The sequence below is a fragment of the Equus asinus genome, chromosome 24, assembly GCF_041296235.1.
Source record: "Equus asinus isolate D_3611 breed Donkey chromosome 24, EquAss-T2T_v2, whole genome shotgun sequence".
Classification (NCBI taxonomy): Eukaryota; Metazoa; Chordata; class Mammalia; order Perissodactyla; family Equidae; genus Equus; species Equus asinus.
In genome coordinates this window covers 45214932-45232385 of record NC_091813.1, presented here as the reverse complement: position 1 = coordinate 45232385, position 17454 = coordinate 45214932, and the positions used below count along the sequence as shown (strand labels likewise).

The 17454-nt window shown below is 38.3% G+C and overlaps 1 protein-coding gene across 8 annotated transcripts in view; it reads left to right on the top strand.

Moving 5' to 3' along the window:
• Positions 1 to 17454, top strand: part of AK9 (adenylate kinase 9) — a 124184-nt gene that overhangs the window by 9969 nt on the left and 96761 nt on the right. For 6 of the 8 annotated variants that reach the window (XR_011497750.1, XR_011497751.1, XM_070496416.1 and 3 more), the window contains 6 exons: positions 170 to 233; positions 1983 to 2035; positions 2136 to 2232; positions 8466 to 8578; positions 11720 to 11908; positions 16245 to 16373. Coding sequence is in view for 5 of the 8 variants with exons in the window: in XM_070496416.1 (XP_070352517.1) it covers positions 170 to 233; positions 1983 to 2035; positions 2136 to 2232; positions 8466 to 8578; positions 11720 to 11908; positions 16245 to 16373 (645 nt within the window). In the remaining 3 variants the exon portion in view is untranslated. Of the gene's footprint in view, positions 1 to 93; positions 234 to 1982; positions 2036 to 2135; positions 2233 to 8465; positions 8579 to 11719; positions 11909 to 16244; positions 16374 to 17454 lie in introns of those variants that run through there. The other 2 variants (XM_070496418.1, XM_070496419.1) reach the window with 2 other exon arrangements.

The window sequence follows — 17454 nt, the reverse complement described above, 5'->3', positions numbered from 1 at the left end:
AGGAGGATTGGCAGCAGTTAGCTCAGGGCTAATCTTCCTCAAAAAAAAATTTACTTGATTACATTTATGTAATAGTAACCTCAATAGAATCTTTAAAAATGAGAATATCTGTTTCACTGGCAAAATAGCTGTTCTATTGGGTTTTAAACAACATCTTTCTTTTTTTAAGGGGGTTGGGAAGACAACATTAGCCCATCAGATAGCACAGGCATGGAAATGTGTTCGCGTGGAAGGTAAATTTTATCTTTTTTCCCTAATACTTTGTTATAGAAACTTTCAAATATGCATAACAATGTAAAAAATTGTACAATGAACACCTGTATACCCGTCTACTCACCACCCAGATTCTAGGATTAACATTTGCTTGTGTTTGCTTCATCACACATCACTATCAAGCCAGTGAATATTGTCTTCATAATAGCATCAAACATGTTTTGCCCTTCTATTAGTCCTAGTTTTGTTCACAGAATTTAGGAGGGTTTATGAAATGCCTTTGACTCCACTCTTCTGCTCCAATTCTCTAATTCCATAATTTTGAACTATTGAGGATATGTGTGTTTTGGGTGTCTCCCTATGAAAGATGAGAAGAAAAGGAACTCTCACAGCTGTTCTTAGGACCAGTTTCCAGGACTTAATTATCTTGAATGATAAATTTTGGGTTTTTTTATTTGTAAATTGCTTTGCATTATTTGCAATATATGAAAGAAGGATTGTTGTCTTTATATGTAAATATTATTTTAATCAATAAAACTATTTATTCCCTAATAGAAAAATAAGCAAAAGAATCCATCAGCAATTCATAAAAGTAGAAATAAAAATAGACAAACGTAAGAAAAAGAGCTTAACCTAATTGTTAGTCAAAGAAATGTTAACTAAAATAACATTGATCCTATCAATTTGGCAATGAATATTTAAAGTTTCTACAATTACTGTTGGCAAGGATGTTATGAAATGAGCATTCCACATGCTGTTTGTGAAGTTGTGGTCTGGTACAATTTGGGGAGAGAACAATTCAGTAACATGTAATACACACACATAAAAGAAACTTTAAAACTTTCCTCTTTCTTTGATTAAAAAAATTCACTTGTAGGAGATCTTAAAGAATACCAAACCTTTCATAGATTGTTAGCACCTGGGGACATAATTCAGCTGCTGCATCCTCCCCTAGGTCATGCGCCTGCCATTTCTATCCCAGGATGTCTCCCATCAAGGGATAGAATATTTCCTTTTAAAAAAGACACACATTGTTGGAATTTCATCCTCAGGATCCCTTTTTCTAATCAGTGTTTACCTGTTTTAACATTTCTTGATGCATACTTTCGTTTTATAGAGTCAGTTTGCAAAATTAGTGGGCTCTGGATATAACTGTATGATTGTAAAAGTATCTGGACTAATACAGTCATGTGTTGCTTAATGACAGGGATACATTCTGAGAAATGTGTCATTAGGCAATTTTGTCATTGTGCAAACATCATAGCATGTACTTACACAATCCTAGATGGTACAGCCTACTACACACCTAGGCTATATGGTGCTAATCTTATGGGACCACCATGGTATATGCTGTGTGTCATTGACCGAGACGTCTTTATCCAGCGCATGATTGTAATACTAGTGTATACTTTTGTGCAATACTGCAATTTCCAAATCACTATTTTATGCACAAATTCATGTCGTCCTCACGTTCTCTTGCATCCTACACAGGGCATAAGCATGCAAGGCAGAGGTGTTTAGGAAGTTAGCTTCCTCAAGATCTTTTAGATAGCGAGTGACAGAGACAAATTCTCTGTGGAATACAAGAATTCTGCTGCCTCATAACCTGGTTAAGCTTAAATGACATAAGGTGTATAAATGGGTTTTGTAAACTCTAAAGTGATATACAAATGTTAATCTTTGTTACCAGTTACAAAACACATGAATGTGTTTCGTAGTGTGACAATTCCAATACCAGTTTGTGCTAATACTGCGAATTCATCTTTTAGCCTTACCAGTTTTAGAAGAACAGATTGCCAGTGAAACCCAATCAGGAGTTATGGTAAACCAATCTAAGTTTCAAAGTTATTCTGATTTTTTTAGAAGGCTCTGTGTCACAGATACATTATACGGTAATGTACACTCTCTGTGCTTGTTCTTAGCTGCAGTCCATGCTGGTCAGCGGGCAGAGCATTCCAGATGAACTTGTCACAAAGCTTATGTTGGAGAGGCTCAACTCCCCAGAAGTCGCTCACTTTGGTATGCCTGTTTTTACACATCGGTGGTTATCAAAGCAGCCTTAAAATTCATGCTTTATCTGAGGCACAAATAATTTCTGCACTTGCTCTTTCTTTTGCCCTGGCACAGGAATCTCAGAGTTTCAATTCAGTTGAGCAGCCCAGATAGTTTCATTTTCTTGTTTGCTTGTTTTATTCTTCAGATTCTACTTTTAAAAAACTTTTTTTAAAGTTTTTATGGTCCGATCTTCTTTTAGCATCATGTTGTCCAGCTACAGCATCAACAGTCTGCTGTGGTCCTTCTCACGGTGCCGACAGCCTCTTCTGACTGCTTTCCCATTCACCCTGAGTTTTATTACTAAGTCCTGTCAAGGGTTGGGTTTCTCTGCCTTAATTCATGCTTATAAGGCAGGAATGGGAACTAGAATGACACCAGCCTCCCCTCTGGCTCCAGATATTGGCAGGCTTCAGTCTGTTCATCCAGTCTACCCTCTGACTCTGGACCCAAGATGTCTCCCTGCCCTCAAACAGACGCTGAGCAGGAGCTTTGGGCCTAATTTCTCAAAACAAAGACTCCTTAAGCTCAAGATAACTAAAAAGAAAAGAGCAAACTCTCTGACATTGGCAAATGAAGGGAAGAAGAATAAAGATGCGCTTGGAAGAAAATCATCCACCTCAAATAGCTTTATTGAACGAAAAAAGAAAAATTTAGAAAGCTTCTTTATATTCTCAGTAAGTTGAGAGGACATTGTGATTATCAAGAATACAGGGATAAAAATAGAATGCAGTAAAGTAAAAACCATGATTGCCAAAGCAAATCACTAATGGAAGAAGCCAAAGCAGACCTGTCACTGCAAACTATATCTATAACGTCTACATCAATAGGTAGAAAGATCTCTCTCTATAGATGCCATATAGAATGAAGTATATCTATTCATCTATATATAGATGAATATCTGTATATCATCTCTGAATATTATGTAACACACTTGGGCACACACACTGTCTGTCTACCTATCTATCTATCCATCTATCTATCGATCCGTGATAAAGAGGATGAACTTAGGAAAAACACTCAGAATGTGAGAGGTTAAATGAGTGAAGAAGGAAAAAGGGCAATCACAGAATTACAATTTAGGTCAAAAAATGACCCCAAAAAGCATAGTGATTGAAACTGAAGCATGTATAGAGGTAGGCAGGCAAATATGTTTTTGTTTATACTTTACCCTACCTTACCTCTTGAAAATTTTAGAGTGATTGACATGGCTACAATAAGATGGGGTAAATGATAAATATTGGCAAAAAGAGCAAGGAGAAAATGAACAAAATAAACCTACTGAGCTATGCCATTCTCAGTGATCATGACCTTTCTAACTTATTATGGAAAATTTCAAACAAAAGTAAAGAGAGTGAGATAAAATTCCCCCATGTGTCCATCACCCAGCTTCAACAATGACAGCTCTTGTCTAATCTGGCTTCATATGTACCTCTAGCTACACGCCTCCTCTAATCTACTGTATTTTGAAGCTAATCCATATCATATCAATTCATCTGTAAATGTTTTAGTACGTATCTCAAAAAGATAAGGACTCTAAAAATCTATCACATTACCGTTATCATACCTAAAAAATTAATAATAAATCAACTACTAACCAGTCTGTGGTTAGATTTCACTATTTGCCTCATATATTTTTTCTAGTTTTTTGTTGTTGTTGTTGGAAGTAGGATCCATATTGCAGTCGATTGGTATGTCTCAAGTCCCTTTTAATCTATAAGTTCCCCTACGTCTCTCTCTCTCATCCTGTGTTTTCTTTGTTGAAGAAACTGGTTATTTGTCTTTTAGAGTTTCCTACATTCTGGATTTTGCTGGTTGCACCCCCTAGTGTCGTTTAATGTATTCCTCTGTCCCCTAGACTTCCTGCACACTGGTACTTGTCCTGGGAGCTGGCAGAGGAAAAGTGGCATAAATGATTTCTTGAGTCTGAGGGCCACACAATCAGCATGCAATTGCGTGGCCACATTGTAGGCATGAACAACTGGGCTCATTTCTAGGCTTCAGTGGAGGCAGGACCTAGAGACCCTTCTGCCCAGACTCTCCTCACCTGTCTAATAGCATCCCCAAAGGAATTAGTTTGGACCCTAGCACTCTGCTAAATACAGTTTGAAAGTCTCTGCTCAGCAAGGATTCTTTCTGATGTTTGATCTTACCCAGCAGCCTAGGAGATGGTAGAAGCAAAATTGGAACTGAAGGGCTTTCAAAACAGAGATATTAACTTGGGTCAGGAGCTAGGTGAGGCTGGGTAATTGATGACTCCAAAATCCCTAAAGACAAATGTGTGCTGCCGGGGACACTGCACAGTGGAGTATTGCTAAATTCAATCATCATTTTTTTCTGTACCAGAGCCCTTTTATACTACGCTTCTAGTGCTATTTAGAAGGGAACTTACACAATCTATAATTATAATCCTTTCATTTACAACCTGTCGTGCTGTGTTGGCCTTGAGCCAAAATCAGTTTCCATGGACGATATCCTCACCCAAGAGAGAAAGGTAGAGTCAATGCCTCGCATCCTGAGAAGACCCTCTCTGCTTCTCGCTTCTAGATTCCAGAAAAACTCATTTTCCCCAGTAAGTAGTGGATGATCTTGCAAGTCGTTGGTCACCGCTGTGTCCACCCATGTTAGGCTGGCCTGAGGTCAGATAGATATCAGGGCTGGATGGGCGCTAAGCTGCTCAATGTCTCTGAATCTCTCAGAAAGCAGTAGCATGTCATCTTCACTTTTGTGGAAATAGAGAATACCTTCTTCTTCTCATTGTGCCAGGAAGTGGAGGCAAAGTGATGGTATGGGCCAGTTGCTTTCCCCTGGGCAGTCATGTGGACAGTCTTTCAGTTTTCCCTTGGTGGGGGTGATGCAGGCTGGGCACTAGCCTGCAGAGTGCCTACCCTGCCTGTGATAGTACATGCAGGGCCTCGCAGCAAGGAGTGGTGTGGGATCTGCCATTCCTGCATCTTCAGCATGGAGGGCGAGGACTTGGTAATGGTGTCAAGGAGATGTGGGACGTGAGGGGGAGTCCTCATCCATGCTTCCATCCTCACACATGTCGCTAGGATTAGAGAGGTTGACGGTGGGCTCAGGGGCTCTGGTCTGTCTATAAAGAAGTATCCCCCTGAGATTTTACCAGAATTGGGTCTAGAAAACTAAGTTATTCCACTCTAAATCTCCACTAGTGAGACACACTTAAGTGACATAACTGTCTCTCTCACATCTCTTCCATACATACATTCCTAGGGTCTGTATATGACGATACTGGCCACCTTGCAATGGGTAGAGCCCCAAAATCCATTGCTCAGAACATTCAGGCCCAAATAATGGCCTATCAGGACAGAGCCAGACCCCATAGAAACCCACTCCTCTGCTGCATCTACCAGGAAAGAGACTGAGTATGAACCTCATTAAGATATACATGTGTCCTTGAGGTTTCGCATGCCTGTAAACAGTCATACTTGGAATGCCTAATAAGCTCTCCAGGCAGTGGGTCAGTGGTTGTAGAGATGCACAGGGTGCTAGAGAGCACAGCAAACAGGGCCAAGCATCTTTCTGTCATCCACTTGTGATTCACAGATGTTGGGCAGCGTTGCCAGCGGAGGGAAGGGGAGAGACGTATTGCATACTCCCTTGTTACTTAGGAGAGGGCATGAGCTCTGGAGACTGACCAGTCTCTGGAAATGTCCCATCAGGAGGGATGAGCTGGGCCAGGGTTGAATTCAGTCTGAGGCTAGACCTTGCAGTCCCTTTCACCACAGTACTCACCCTGGCAATGCGTCAGACCAGGGGGTTAATGCCAGCCGTCACATCCCAGAGGAGGCACTGGTCAAAGTCTTGACAAATTCAGATAAGGTTGTTAACAAATGGAGGCTAGATTAACAATAGGAGCCAAGCCAAACCAAGGAAGTGCAGAGCCAGGAAAGCAAAAAGCGAGAGCAGCAGGAGGAGGCAAGCAGAGAAAAATCTGGCCCAGTCCCTTAGACAGTGCCAGTGCATGCATTGGCTATATTTTTGTAGGGTATGTTGGGCTCATTTAAAGGCCTCAAATAGGATGCATGCCTTAGGATACCACCACTATTTCAAAGGGTTTCAAAGACAACAGCAAGAGGAAATAAGTAAGCCAAGTTGGAAACTCAGGATTATAGCAAGACAGGAGAGAATCATGATTATATAACTCATATATCCAAACCCAAGATAACAGGTCTCCGTTTATGCCTTTTGAAGTTAAACTACGTAGGATTGCTTCTCTGGATGGTGTCCAACACATAGTTAGCGAAAGTGAAATGTTTGAACAAGCTTAGGGGAAGTTGGCAAAGAACTAAGCACTTAGTGAGATTTTTGGATTACCGTGACAGTTGTTGGTCTGCTTTTTTAAAATAAAAGATTGTGATCAGCGTGTTCATAAGTGAGGATTTTGAGGTTGGCTTATTTGATACATTCATTCATTCATTCATCTATCAGCAGATGCTCAGTACCTTTTTTTATTGTACTCTTCTAGGCATTGTAGAGGATAGCAGTTCTCAAACTTTTTGGTCTCAAGATTCCTTTACATTTATAAGAATTGTTGAGGCCCCCAAAAGAGCTTTTGCTTAGATGAGTTATATCTATCAGTACTTATCATGTTGGAAATTAAAACTGAGAAATGTTTAAAATATTTGTTTAAAAATAATAATAAAACTGTTACATGCTAACATAAGTAGCATATTTTATGAAAAATAAATGCATTCTTCAAAACAAAAAATTTAGTGAGAAGAGTGGTACTGGATTATATTTTTGCAAATCTCTTTAATCTCTGGCTTAAGAGAAGGACCTAGCCGGATTCTCACATAGGCTTCTGCTCAGTCTATTACAATATATTGTTTTTATTGAAGTACAGGAAGACAATCCAGCTTCACACAGATATGTAGCTGGAGAAAGGAGTATTTTGATATCCTTTAGAATAATTGTGGATATTCTCGATCCTACACCAAAACTTGACATGGCGAAGTTTCTTAAAGGTTAGCTGTGTTGTGGAATCTGTAAACCATATCAGTGAACTTTACAAACTCTGTTATGTTAAAATTTATCGATCTATTTTGCACTTGGAATGGGTCATGACCCATTCATGATTTTGTGGCACCACGCATTGGTCATTTGAAACATATTGGTGCACTGAGTTATGCACATCTTCCAAATTTTGACACAGTTCGTATACAATACCAAAAAAATCACATTTGTTAATATCACAGTCAATCTCATCAGGAAGAGTTTTGAGAACTGGTAGGCTGTTAAGCTTATGGCAGTAGATACAAGTTTTCCAAAATTTGAATTTTCACTTAAATTTTATAATTGGCAATGTATGCTGTCAGTCGTTTACCTTGAAATGACACGGTCACTCTATTCACTTTTTGTAAAACATCTGCCAAATATTCAAAGCTGAATAATAATTTATAATAATAATAATAATTTGTCTATCAGTTGTCCTTCCAAGAAGAAAAGTTCTATTAAAATAGTAGAAAAATTGGTTGAAGGCCTTTAATTCCCACTGAAGGAGTTGAGACTTTTGTCTATTAATAAGAAAAAAATTTCTCAAGCAAGAGAGTGACATAATTAGAGAAATATATTAAGGAAATTAATGTGATGTTGGTAGACAGGGTGAATTTCAAAGAGAAGATTTAGGTTTCTGGGTAGAGACGCAAGTCAATAAATTCGCTCAGCCAAAATTGTATTGATAATGTTCTGTTTCTTAAACTACATGGGGAGTACATGGGTGTTTTATTACTCGCTATAACTTACATAAACATTATATACATATATATTCTGTTGTATTATAAAATGTTAATTTAAGAAAAAAATATATGCCATGCAACCCCTGTAGTGTACCTTTACCATTCATCATACGAGCTTTCCTAAAATGAGTTAAAAGAATTATTAGCATAGAATTTCCTTTCCTAGGCACCTCATGTGCCTAAAGTAAATTGATTTGGCATTTTTAAAGATATCTCTTCCTAGCCCAATGATTTTATTTATTATCAGAAAAACGTTATTCATAGTTATGCTTCATGTGGCAATAACCTTAACTATTAATTAAAATTTTTGACAGATGATTTTAAGACCTGCATCAGTATTCATCAATAAGTAGATAATATTTCATAAAGTAATAATAATAAATCCATGCTCTCATATATTGATAATACTATAAAACTTAAAAAGGATATTTTACTTGACAGGTTATATTATCACAGAAATACCCTCACTTTCACAGGGTGCCATGACTACTTTGGAGCAAATAGAATTACTTAAAAATTTAAAGTTGAAACCTGATGTTATAATCAATATTAAGGTAAGAATATTCTTTGTTTTTCTGGTATAGTTAACTGTTCTTTTTGGTAGTAGTTAAATTCAAGGAATGTTTTAAAAAATTTTAAGTAGTTAGGGAGATGATTCTTGCATCAATCATAAGGGACGGAGTTGTACCTTCTCATACCTCTGTGCTTTTGCACCCGCAGCTCCATCCGCGGGAAACATTTCCTTGCCTCTTCACCAGGCTTAATCATAGTCATCCTTTGACAGTCAGTTCAGGCATCGTCTCTTCAAAACTTCCCCTGATGACCACCCCGTCCACACCAATATACATTAACTCTCTTTCTCTCTCTCCCCTTCTCCCCCACACCTTATTTACCACAGGAACATTAAATACTTCTCTCATGACCATTCATCACATTTCTCTCTTCTCTCTATCATATTACCTCAGTATCTTGTCATTGTCCATTTTCCTTCTAGACTCTGCCTTACTTGAAGGCGGGAACCATGTCTTACTCATATAAGCATCAACTAGCATAATATATGGTACCTAGAGACACCTAATAATTTTTCCAGTTAAATAAAATGAAAGAACAAACAAATGATTTGGACGTATGAATGTTAAAGAACACCACTAGATGATTAAGAATCAAGGTTGGGTCCTATTCCCAATTCTCTCCTTTATCAACTGTTACAGTTTGGTAAAATCACATTTAGGAGCCTCAATTTACCTTTTACAAAGATGACAATAGCTGCCTTGTGGGATTGTGGTAAGAATTCAGAGAACTATTTGTTTATATGAAAAAGAATGATAAGCTTTTATATTCATACCCTGACTGATTCCGCAAAGGGTTTGACGGCTCAAAATAAATTAGATGGTTCTCCGCTCAGGTGTTGGGGCCCAGTGGTGTGTTAGGGTCAGCCGTGAGGGACAGATGGCATCACAGAGCTGAGCATGGTCATAGTCAGAGGCCAAACTCCCTGCACGAACTTGAAAATGTCACACACGTGAACGTGTGTATAAGAGAGACAAGAAAAGATCTCAAACAATTAACTGAAACCAAATATAAGGTATAAACCGTGGAAAACTTAGATGGGAAATTAAGCCCTGGTAGACCAAGAGCACACAAATCTATAGGTCATAAGGTCCCAAATGCTTAGAAAATTGGGGTCAAAAATTTGGATCTAAGTTTGATGAGCCGAAGTAGAAGGGGACATGTGACCAGTTACATAAAACTCACATTGTCCAAAAAAAGACAAGCCATTCCTCAGAAAAAAAACAAAAATAACTCCCACTAAAAATGAGAGAAATGTCTTACGTGGGTCTTAATATAAGAGATTGTTACTGTAGAGAATGAAGTCCTTAACCTCATTTATATTACGAGTGTGATGGTCCGTGTTCACAGCAGTTTCTACAGGGTAGCCAGTGTGTAATCAAAGGGTCTAACGTAAGACAGAACTCAGTGCAACACACACTCCTCTGATGGTTTGGCCTTATTTGGGGATAGAGGCTGAAATTTCTAGAGCAGAGGTTCTTAGCATGGGATCCATGAATCCTTAAGCATCGATGATCCTCCTGAAATTGTATGCAAAATGTTATGTGTATGTGCATTTTCTGAAGCAAAAGTGTATGCCTTTCATCATGTTTTAAAGGGGTCTGTACTAAGAAAAATTTAAAAATGGTCAAGGGCCAGTGACCTACGACAACAGTGGTTCTCACAGTACAATCCAAACTGCCTCAGCAGGGCTCAGAGCTTGTTAGAAATGCAAATTCTCAGGCCCCATCCCAGAACTAAGAGTCAGAAACTGGGGGTGGTATCCAGCTCCCTGTGTTGAAAAGCCCTCCAGGTGACTCATGCCCAGTGAAGTTTGAGGACCACTGCTCTGAGGCATGTCCTTCATGTCACCCTCTTATTAATCACTTCCTACAAGTAAAAACAGGAGACAGCTGGAGGGGATAGTCTTTGTCAAGGACTCACAATGTGGGTATTCTGGGTTGTTGAATAAGGTCAAATACACATGTTTTTAAAATTACCTGAAATCTTTCTTGCAAAAAATTAGGAAACCTAAATGAAAATCTTGCCTCAGTAAATACCCATCCCATCTCCACATAGAGGTGGCTTGAAGAAATCAGAAAATGAGCAAGAAAGGTTCTAAAGTTTCTTGCTCCCTTACTTTCTCAAAGTGTGGCACATGAACCGTCAGCATCAGAATCACTGAATTGCTTGTTGAAATGTCTCAGCCTCACTCTAGACTTAATAAATCACACGGAGGAGCATAAATCTCTATTTACAGTTCTCTGCATGCAGTGACACACTAATGTTTGAGAACCACTACCATAGAATAGCATCCAGAGTTTTTGATCCTGAAAAATATTCAGAACAGGATTTACAGCCCCAAACCCTAGTTATCATCAATAAAGTGCCACAGAGCGTGGGCTCTGGATCAGAAGGTCTGGTTCCAAGTCGGAGTTCTCCCTCATGATGTTGTGATCTGAGACAAGATTCTTAACCTTCTCTGATCTGCAAAATGGCTTTAATCATAATATTGGACTGCTTCTCTTACAGGGTTAGTTTAAGAATTGAGTGAAATAATATACATGTAAAAGTACTTTGAAACAAGAAAATCACTCGTTGACTTGCTTTTGGCTTTTTTTACTATCCAGACTCAGTTTTCTGATTTACAAAATGAAAAGTTTAGACTAGAAGAGATGACCCCACTCATGACTGCCATTTTATGAACTATTTCACCCATAAAGTTGTAATGATAGTGAATATTATAAATATGCGGTGTATTTTTTTGTCGGAAATATGTTACTATTCCTCCATTCTCAGCCTTCTCAGACTAATCTGCCAGAATCTTCCTGTGTACCTCTGCAGACTAAACTGATTTTTTATTCAATTTCTCTAACTCTTTCTACATTCTTTGAGCCCTCTTTTGTGTCTTAAAACTTCTGATACGTTCTCACACATACTAATTTCACATAAAGAAAAGCATAGCATAAAAGACGTGTCTTATACCTCTGTTGGCATGTGGTGAAACCTGATACAAAATGCCACTTACAATATTGAATTCTCTCTGGGATGTAGGGACGTTTTTGGTTTATGTAATACCTCATATATGACTGAGAAGTAAAAGCATATCCGAAATGTTTTAAGTGATTACGATTGTTGTTTCTTAGTGCCCCGACTATGATTTATGCCAAAGAGTTTCTGGGCAAAGGCAACACAGTAGTACAGGGTACCTATACTCAAGAGAACAGTGGGATCCTGAAGTCATTGAGAGTCGTAGGAAAAAGAGAAAAGAAGCCCAGAAAGAAGGAAAAGGAGAAGAGGAGGGGGAAGAGGAAGAAGAGCAAGAAGAAGAAGAGGTAAGATCCCGATACCATCTATGACACCTCTTGAATTTGCTGTGGTTAAATTAAATGATAGCATAGAAAATAGAAAATAGCAGATACTAGAGAAAATTACATTTTCTTTAAATTTTTATTTAGTCTGGAGGAAACAGCAAAAATATTTAATGTTTTTGAGAACTGTTAGGTCATAATCTAGAGGTCATCTAGTTTATCCTTCTCGTCAGTATGGAAGTCCCTCCACATCCTGACATCTAATCTGCTTCATTTCATAGCAACAGAGAGTTATTGGTCACCTACTACGTGTCAAGCACTATGAAAACTAGAATGAGGAGTTAGAGCAATAAAAGACAGTGTAATATTGGGTACCAGGTATCCCAGGCATAATCAAATTTACAAAGTTAACCCCGATTCCAAACTCTGACAAAGAGAGCATATGAAAAGAAATCTATAGCCCAATCTCATATACACACGTTGTTAGAACCATCCCAAAGTCAATGCAAAGTAAGCACAATGCCATAGGGCATTGGAAGAAGTCTTCTACCATGACTTAATGAAGAAAATTTGATATTAACAAATCCATTAACAGGTGATGGCCTGAACTTGGCCCACTGGAACAGGGCGGACCATAGTTTGCCAATCCCTGCTCTACTGAAATAGACCTGTGATTTCTGTTAGAAATGAATTTATATATAACTTTATATAATTTTTAATAATTTCTACAATTTATAATTCATTATAAATTTATCATAAATAAATACTATTTCTGTTATGGCCTAGATTCTGTGAAGTTAGACGTTAATTTATAGATGGATACGTTGCAAATGATTTGTACAGGAGAAAAGACAAGCCCCAAAGATTACAGTTTTATTGCCCTGTAGGATATTGAGCAGCCTTGCATCTAACTTTGCAATCTTATTTCAGTGGTTGTGTGTACTTCAGTTTTGTCATCTGCTAGTTAAATGGGTTAAATGAATCTTTTACATTTCTTCTTTCATTTAAGAGCAGATCTTAAAAGTTCTCAGCACAAGAAAAAAAATTTTGTAACTATGTTTGATGATGGATGTTAACTAGACATTGTGATTATTGTGCATATTTACGAATATTGAATCATTGTGTTGTACACCTGAAACTAGTATAATGTTATGTGTCAATTATATTTCAATTAAAAAACTTGTCTTTAAAAACCCTTTTAAAGACATAAAATAATCTTCTCTGTGCAAATACCTGTTAGATAATAGCCAGCATCTATTCCAGATTTTTGTTAAAAAAAGGAAAACCTCATAGCAAATAGGAATAAAAGTGTGTCCTGTTAGCATGAATAAAGCACACCATCTTAATCAAAGATGGTGAGATAGTCACAACTCACTCAGTTACAGGACAATCTGTGATGTCGGCCAGGTATACTTGGAAAGAGTGAGGCCTAGAGAGTAGGCCAGGACTACACTGTCCAATATGGTAGCTGCTAGCCCCATGTGGCTATTTAAATTTAAATTTATTAAAATGATATAAAATTTAAAATTCAGTTCCTCATAGCACTAGCCACATTTCAAGTGCTCAGTGACCAAATATGGCTGAGTCTTCCGAGCTGAACAGCACAGGTACAGAACATTTCCCCAGAAGGTTCCACTGGACAGCTAGAGTGCGTGTGCATACCCTTCTTCAGAGGATGGCTGCCTCTTGGCTCCAGCCCAGATGACTATTGCCATGTGGGAATGTTAACCTATTTTTACCAAGTAGTCTGGTTTCTCCAGAGAAGCCAAAATCAGCATTTTAAAATGAGAGTAGTTGGTAACCAATCCAAATTTATTTACTTATTTATTTATTTTTTTCCTTTTTCTCCCCAAAGCCCCCCAGTAGCTAGTTGTATATTCTTAGTTGTGGGTCCTTCTTGTTGTGGCGTATGGGATGCTGCCTCAGCTGGCTCGATGAGCGGTGCCATGTCCACGCCCAGGATTCGAACTCACGAAACACTGGGCCGCCTACAGCGGAGCACGCGAACTTAACCACTCGGCCACGGGGCCGGCCCACCAATCCAAAATTTTTAAAACACAGTGTAGGCAAGTGCTGTGGGAAATAATCACATTATATCTGCAGACTAGATTCAGCCCCAGGGACCCGATTTGCTGTGATCTCTACCTAGTGGCTCAGGCATGTTCAGAAGTCAGACAAGCAAGCCTGCCACCTACTTGGGTTGATGGCCAATAACCATGTGAAATTGTTCATCCTTATAGACACACAAGTGTAAACAATCTTCCTGAACTGCTGTCCTAACTTTGTTAATGTTCTCTTGGCTTCCACTTTCCTTGACTCCCACTCCATCCCACTCCATTTTTTACAGAAGAGCCATTTAAAAAAAAAATATGACCCCAGTGACTTTTTATTAACTGTAGATGAAAACCCAAACCCCCTCACATGGTTTACAAAGCCGTGGGCCCAGCCACTCTGAAATCATCCCCAGCCCTCTCTCCCTGCCTGCTCACTGAGTCCCAGCCACCATGGCCTGCCAGCTAGTCTTCAGCTGGGCTGAACTCAGCCTCACCTCTAACCTTTGCACGTACTGTTTCCTCTGCCCCCTGCCCACCACATTCTTTTCTATCTTCTTCACATGCCTGCTCCTTGTCGCCACCCAGGTCTCACCCCAGGGATTGCATCGCTAGAGACCATCCAGCAAGCAACTCCCTAGCCCAGAAATATACTCCCAATAGGTGATTTTAAATGTGCTAGTAGCCACTTTTTTAAAAAGTAAAAAGAAACCGGCAAAAGTAATTTTAATAATATATTTTATTGAAACCAATAGATCTAAAATATTGTTTCAACATGTAATCAACATAAAAATTCTAAGAAGGATGCATTCCTTTTTCGTACTAAGTTTTGGAAATCTGGTGGGTATTTCACACTTACAGCACCTTCCAATCCCCACTTGTCACATTTCAAGTGCTCAATCGTTACGTGTGGCTGGTAGCTACCATGCTGGACAGCACGGATCTAATGCTATACGCTGCTTCATTTTCCTCACAGCTCTTATCACTTTCTGAAATTATGTTATTTGCTGACTTGTTTATAATCTGTCTACCCACTGAATGTAAGCTCTATGCAGCAGGGACTGTATCTCCTGAGCCTGTAACAGTGCTCAGCTTACAGTAGGTGCTTAATAAGAAGTTGTGTACTGACTGAACACACAAGGATGCTAACAAAGCCCTCCACTAGAGAGAGAATGACAGCGTCTTTTGGAAAAGATGATGTGTATTAAGCCACCGTTAAATGTATAATCTTTGGTCCAGTAATTTTACTTTTAAGAACTATTCTAAGGGAAAATATTAGCAATATAAAGATTTATCTACAAAGCTATTCGGTGAAACGTTATTTACAATTGTGAACAATTTGAAACATTTCTGTCCAACTATAGAATAATGATTAAATAATCATATGTTTAAGGATATTAATATATTACTTGACCATTAAAATCATATTTAAAACATTTCAAATACGTTATAAAATGGCTTATATAATAGATATGATTTGAATGGTATAAAATATGGATGTGTATGTATTGATAAAAACTAGAATTAATAATTAGATAATAAATATGATGATAGTAATAGAATAATAAATATGGTATTGAGCACTTACCAGGACTTGGGCTGAGAACTTTTCCATATATTGTTCCCTCTGCCTTGAAATGTCCTTTCTCCATGAGTCTGTGTGGCTCTCTCTCTCATTTCCTCTGGGTCCAACTCAAATGTCACTTCTTCAGAGAGCCCTTTTATGACCACTTGATGTAAAATAGCACCTTCTCCCATCACTCTCCATCCCCTCTACCCTGAATTATCTTTTTCCCCTAGTACTTACCACCACCCAACATGTTATACGTTTATTTATCTACCCGCTTACGCTCTGTCTTCCCCAACTGAATGTGTGCTCCATGAGCCCCAAGGTCTTAGTTGGGTTTATTCATTGTCATATCTCAAGCTCCTGGAACAGTGCCTGGCACATAGTAGGCATTTCATCAGTCTTTACTGAAGGGAGGAATGGATGAACTACAAGCTCAGGTATTCAGAGAAAATCGAATTTCTTTGTTTTGTCTCTAAAAATCTGATGTTCTTCTCCTGTTCTTCCCTACTTATTGAGGGGCAAGAAGAAATTAAACGTCCACATCAATTTAAAGCTTTATTCCATCTGATAAAGGCCCCTTAGGGGATTCAATCTCTCTTAAATAAAAATCCTCAGTCTCTAATGTTCCCTTCTGCTTCTCACCCCAAAGTGGCATCTAGGTATGAGGAGGGAGGGATGTGGCTTATAAATTAGTACTCATTAACATCAATATATTTAAAATCTCTTCTTTTCCATTTAGGCATTTATTGCTGAAATGCAGGTGGTGGCTGAAATTCTTCAACATCTAGTTCAGAGGCCTGAGGATTATTTGGAAAATATTGGGCACACAGTTAAACTTTATAGGGAAATAATTCTTCGTTCTTTGGAAGTAAGAGCAAGATCTATTGCTGAAAATGGGAATATTGATGTTTGTGTTTTATCACTGGTTAAATAGCTTTCCCCTTTCTTCATCCCTATATATTATCTGCCTGATTCTCCTCCTCTTGAGCTCAGTAGAAGGATGCTAGAATAAAACTTGCATCCCAAAGGCTGTTTCACAGACCATTATTTTACTCGTGCGAAGCAGCAATGTTATGGAAAAGTGATAAATGAACTGCATTTCCCAAAACTCACTAGGGGAATTTATTTACGGTAGGAGGTTGGAAAACTCATGTTAAGAGACTATTTTGTAAAAGCGTTTTTGATTTGTAATTTGTGGGTTTATCAAAACAAATGTACACTTAAGGTGCATCTTTTATTCTAGAAGGAATCATTGTTAATCTAGTTAAATTGCTATCTAAAGAAGAGTTATCCCCAGGTTGGTTTCCATGGGTATCCCATTCAAAGTTGATTATATGTAAACATGATAAGGCCATTATATATTATAACAGAAAAGTTTTAATTAAAATAATAGCGTTTGAAAGTATGATTACTAAAATTATAATTATATGAAAAACATATTTTATATGGTCAAAAGCCTGGGCAGGCTGCCAAATTTGCATTGGAGATTTATTTAACAAACATTTATTAAACTTGGGCATTTGGCCAGACATGATGCTAAGCAATAGAACTACAAAGACAAATGAAAAACAGTCCTCAAGTTCCTCTTCCCGTCTGATAGAGAAACTAGAGAATTTGTTTCATGCTGTCTTATATTGTTTATATATGTATATATAGTGTGTGCGTGTGTATGCGAGGAAGACTGGCCCTGAGTTAATATCTGTTGCCAATCTTCCTCTTTTTTTGCTTGAGGAAGATTGTCCCTGAGCTAACATCTGGCAGTCTTCCTCTATTTTATATGTGGGACACTGCCACAGCATGGCTTGATGAGCAGTGCCAGATCCATGCCTGGGATCCAAACCTGTGAACCCCAGGCTGCTGAAGCAAAGCAGGCAAACTTAACCACTATGCCACCAGGCTGGCCCTTAATGTTTATATATTTTTAAAGACAAATGAGCAGATAATTTTCA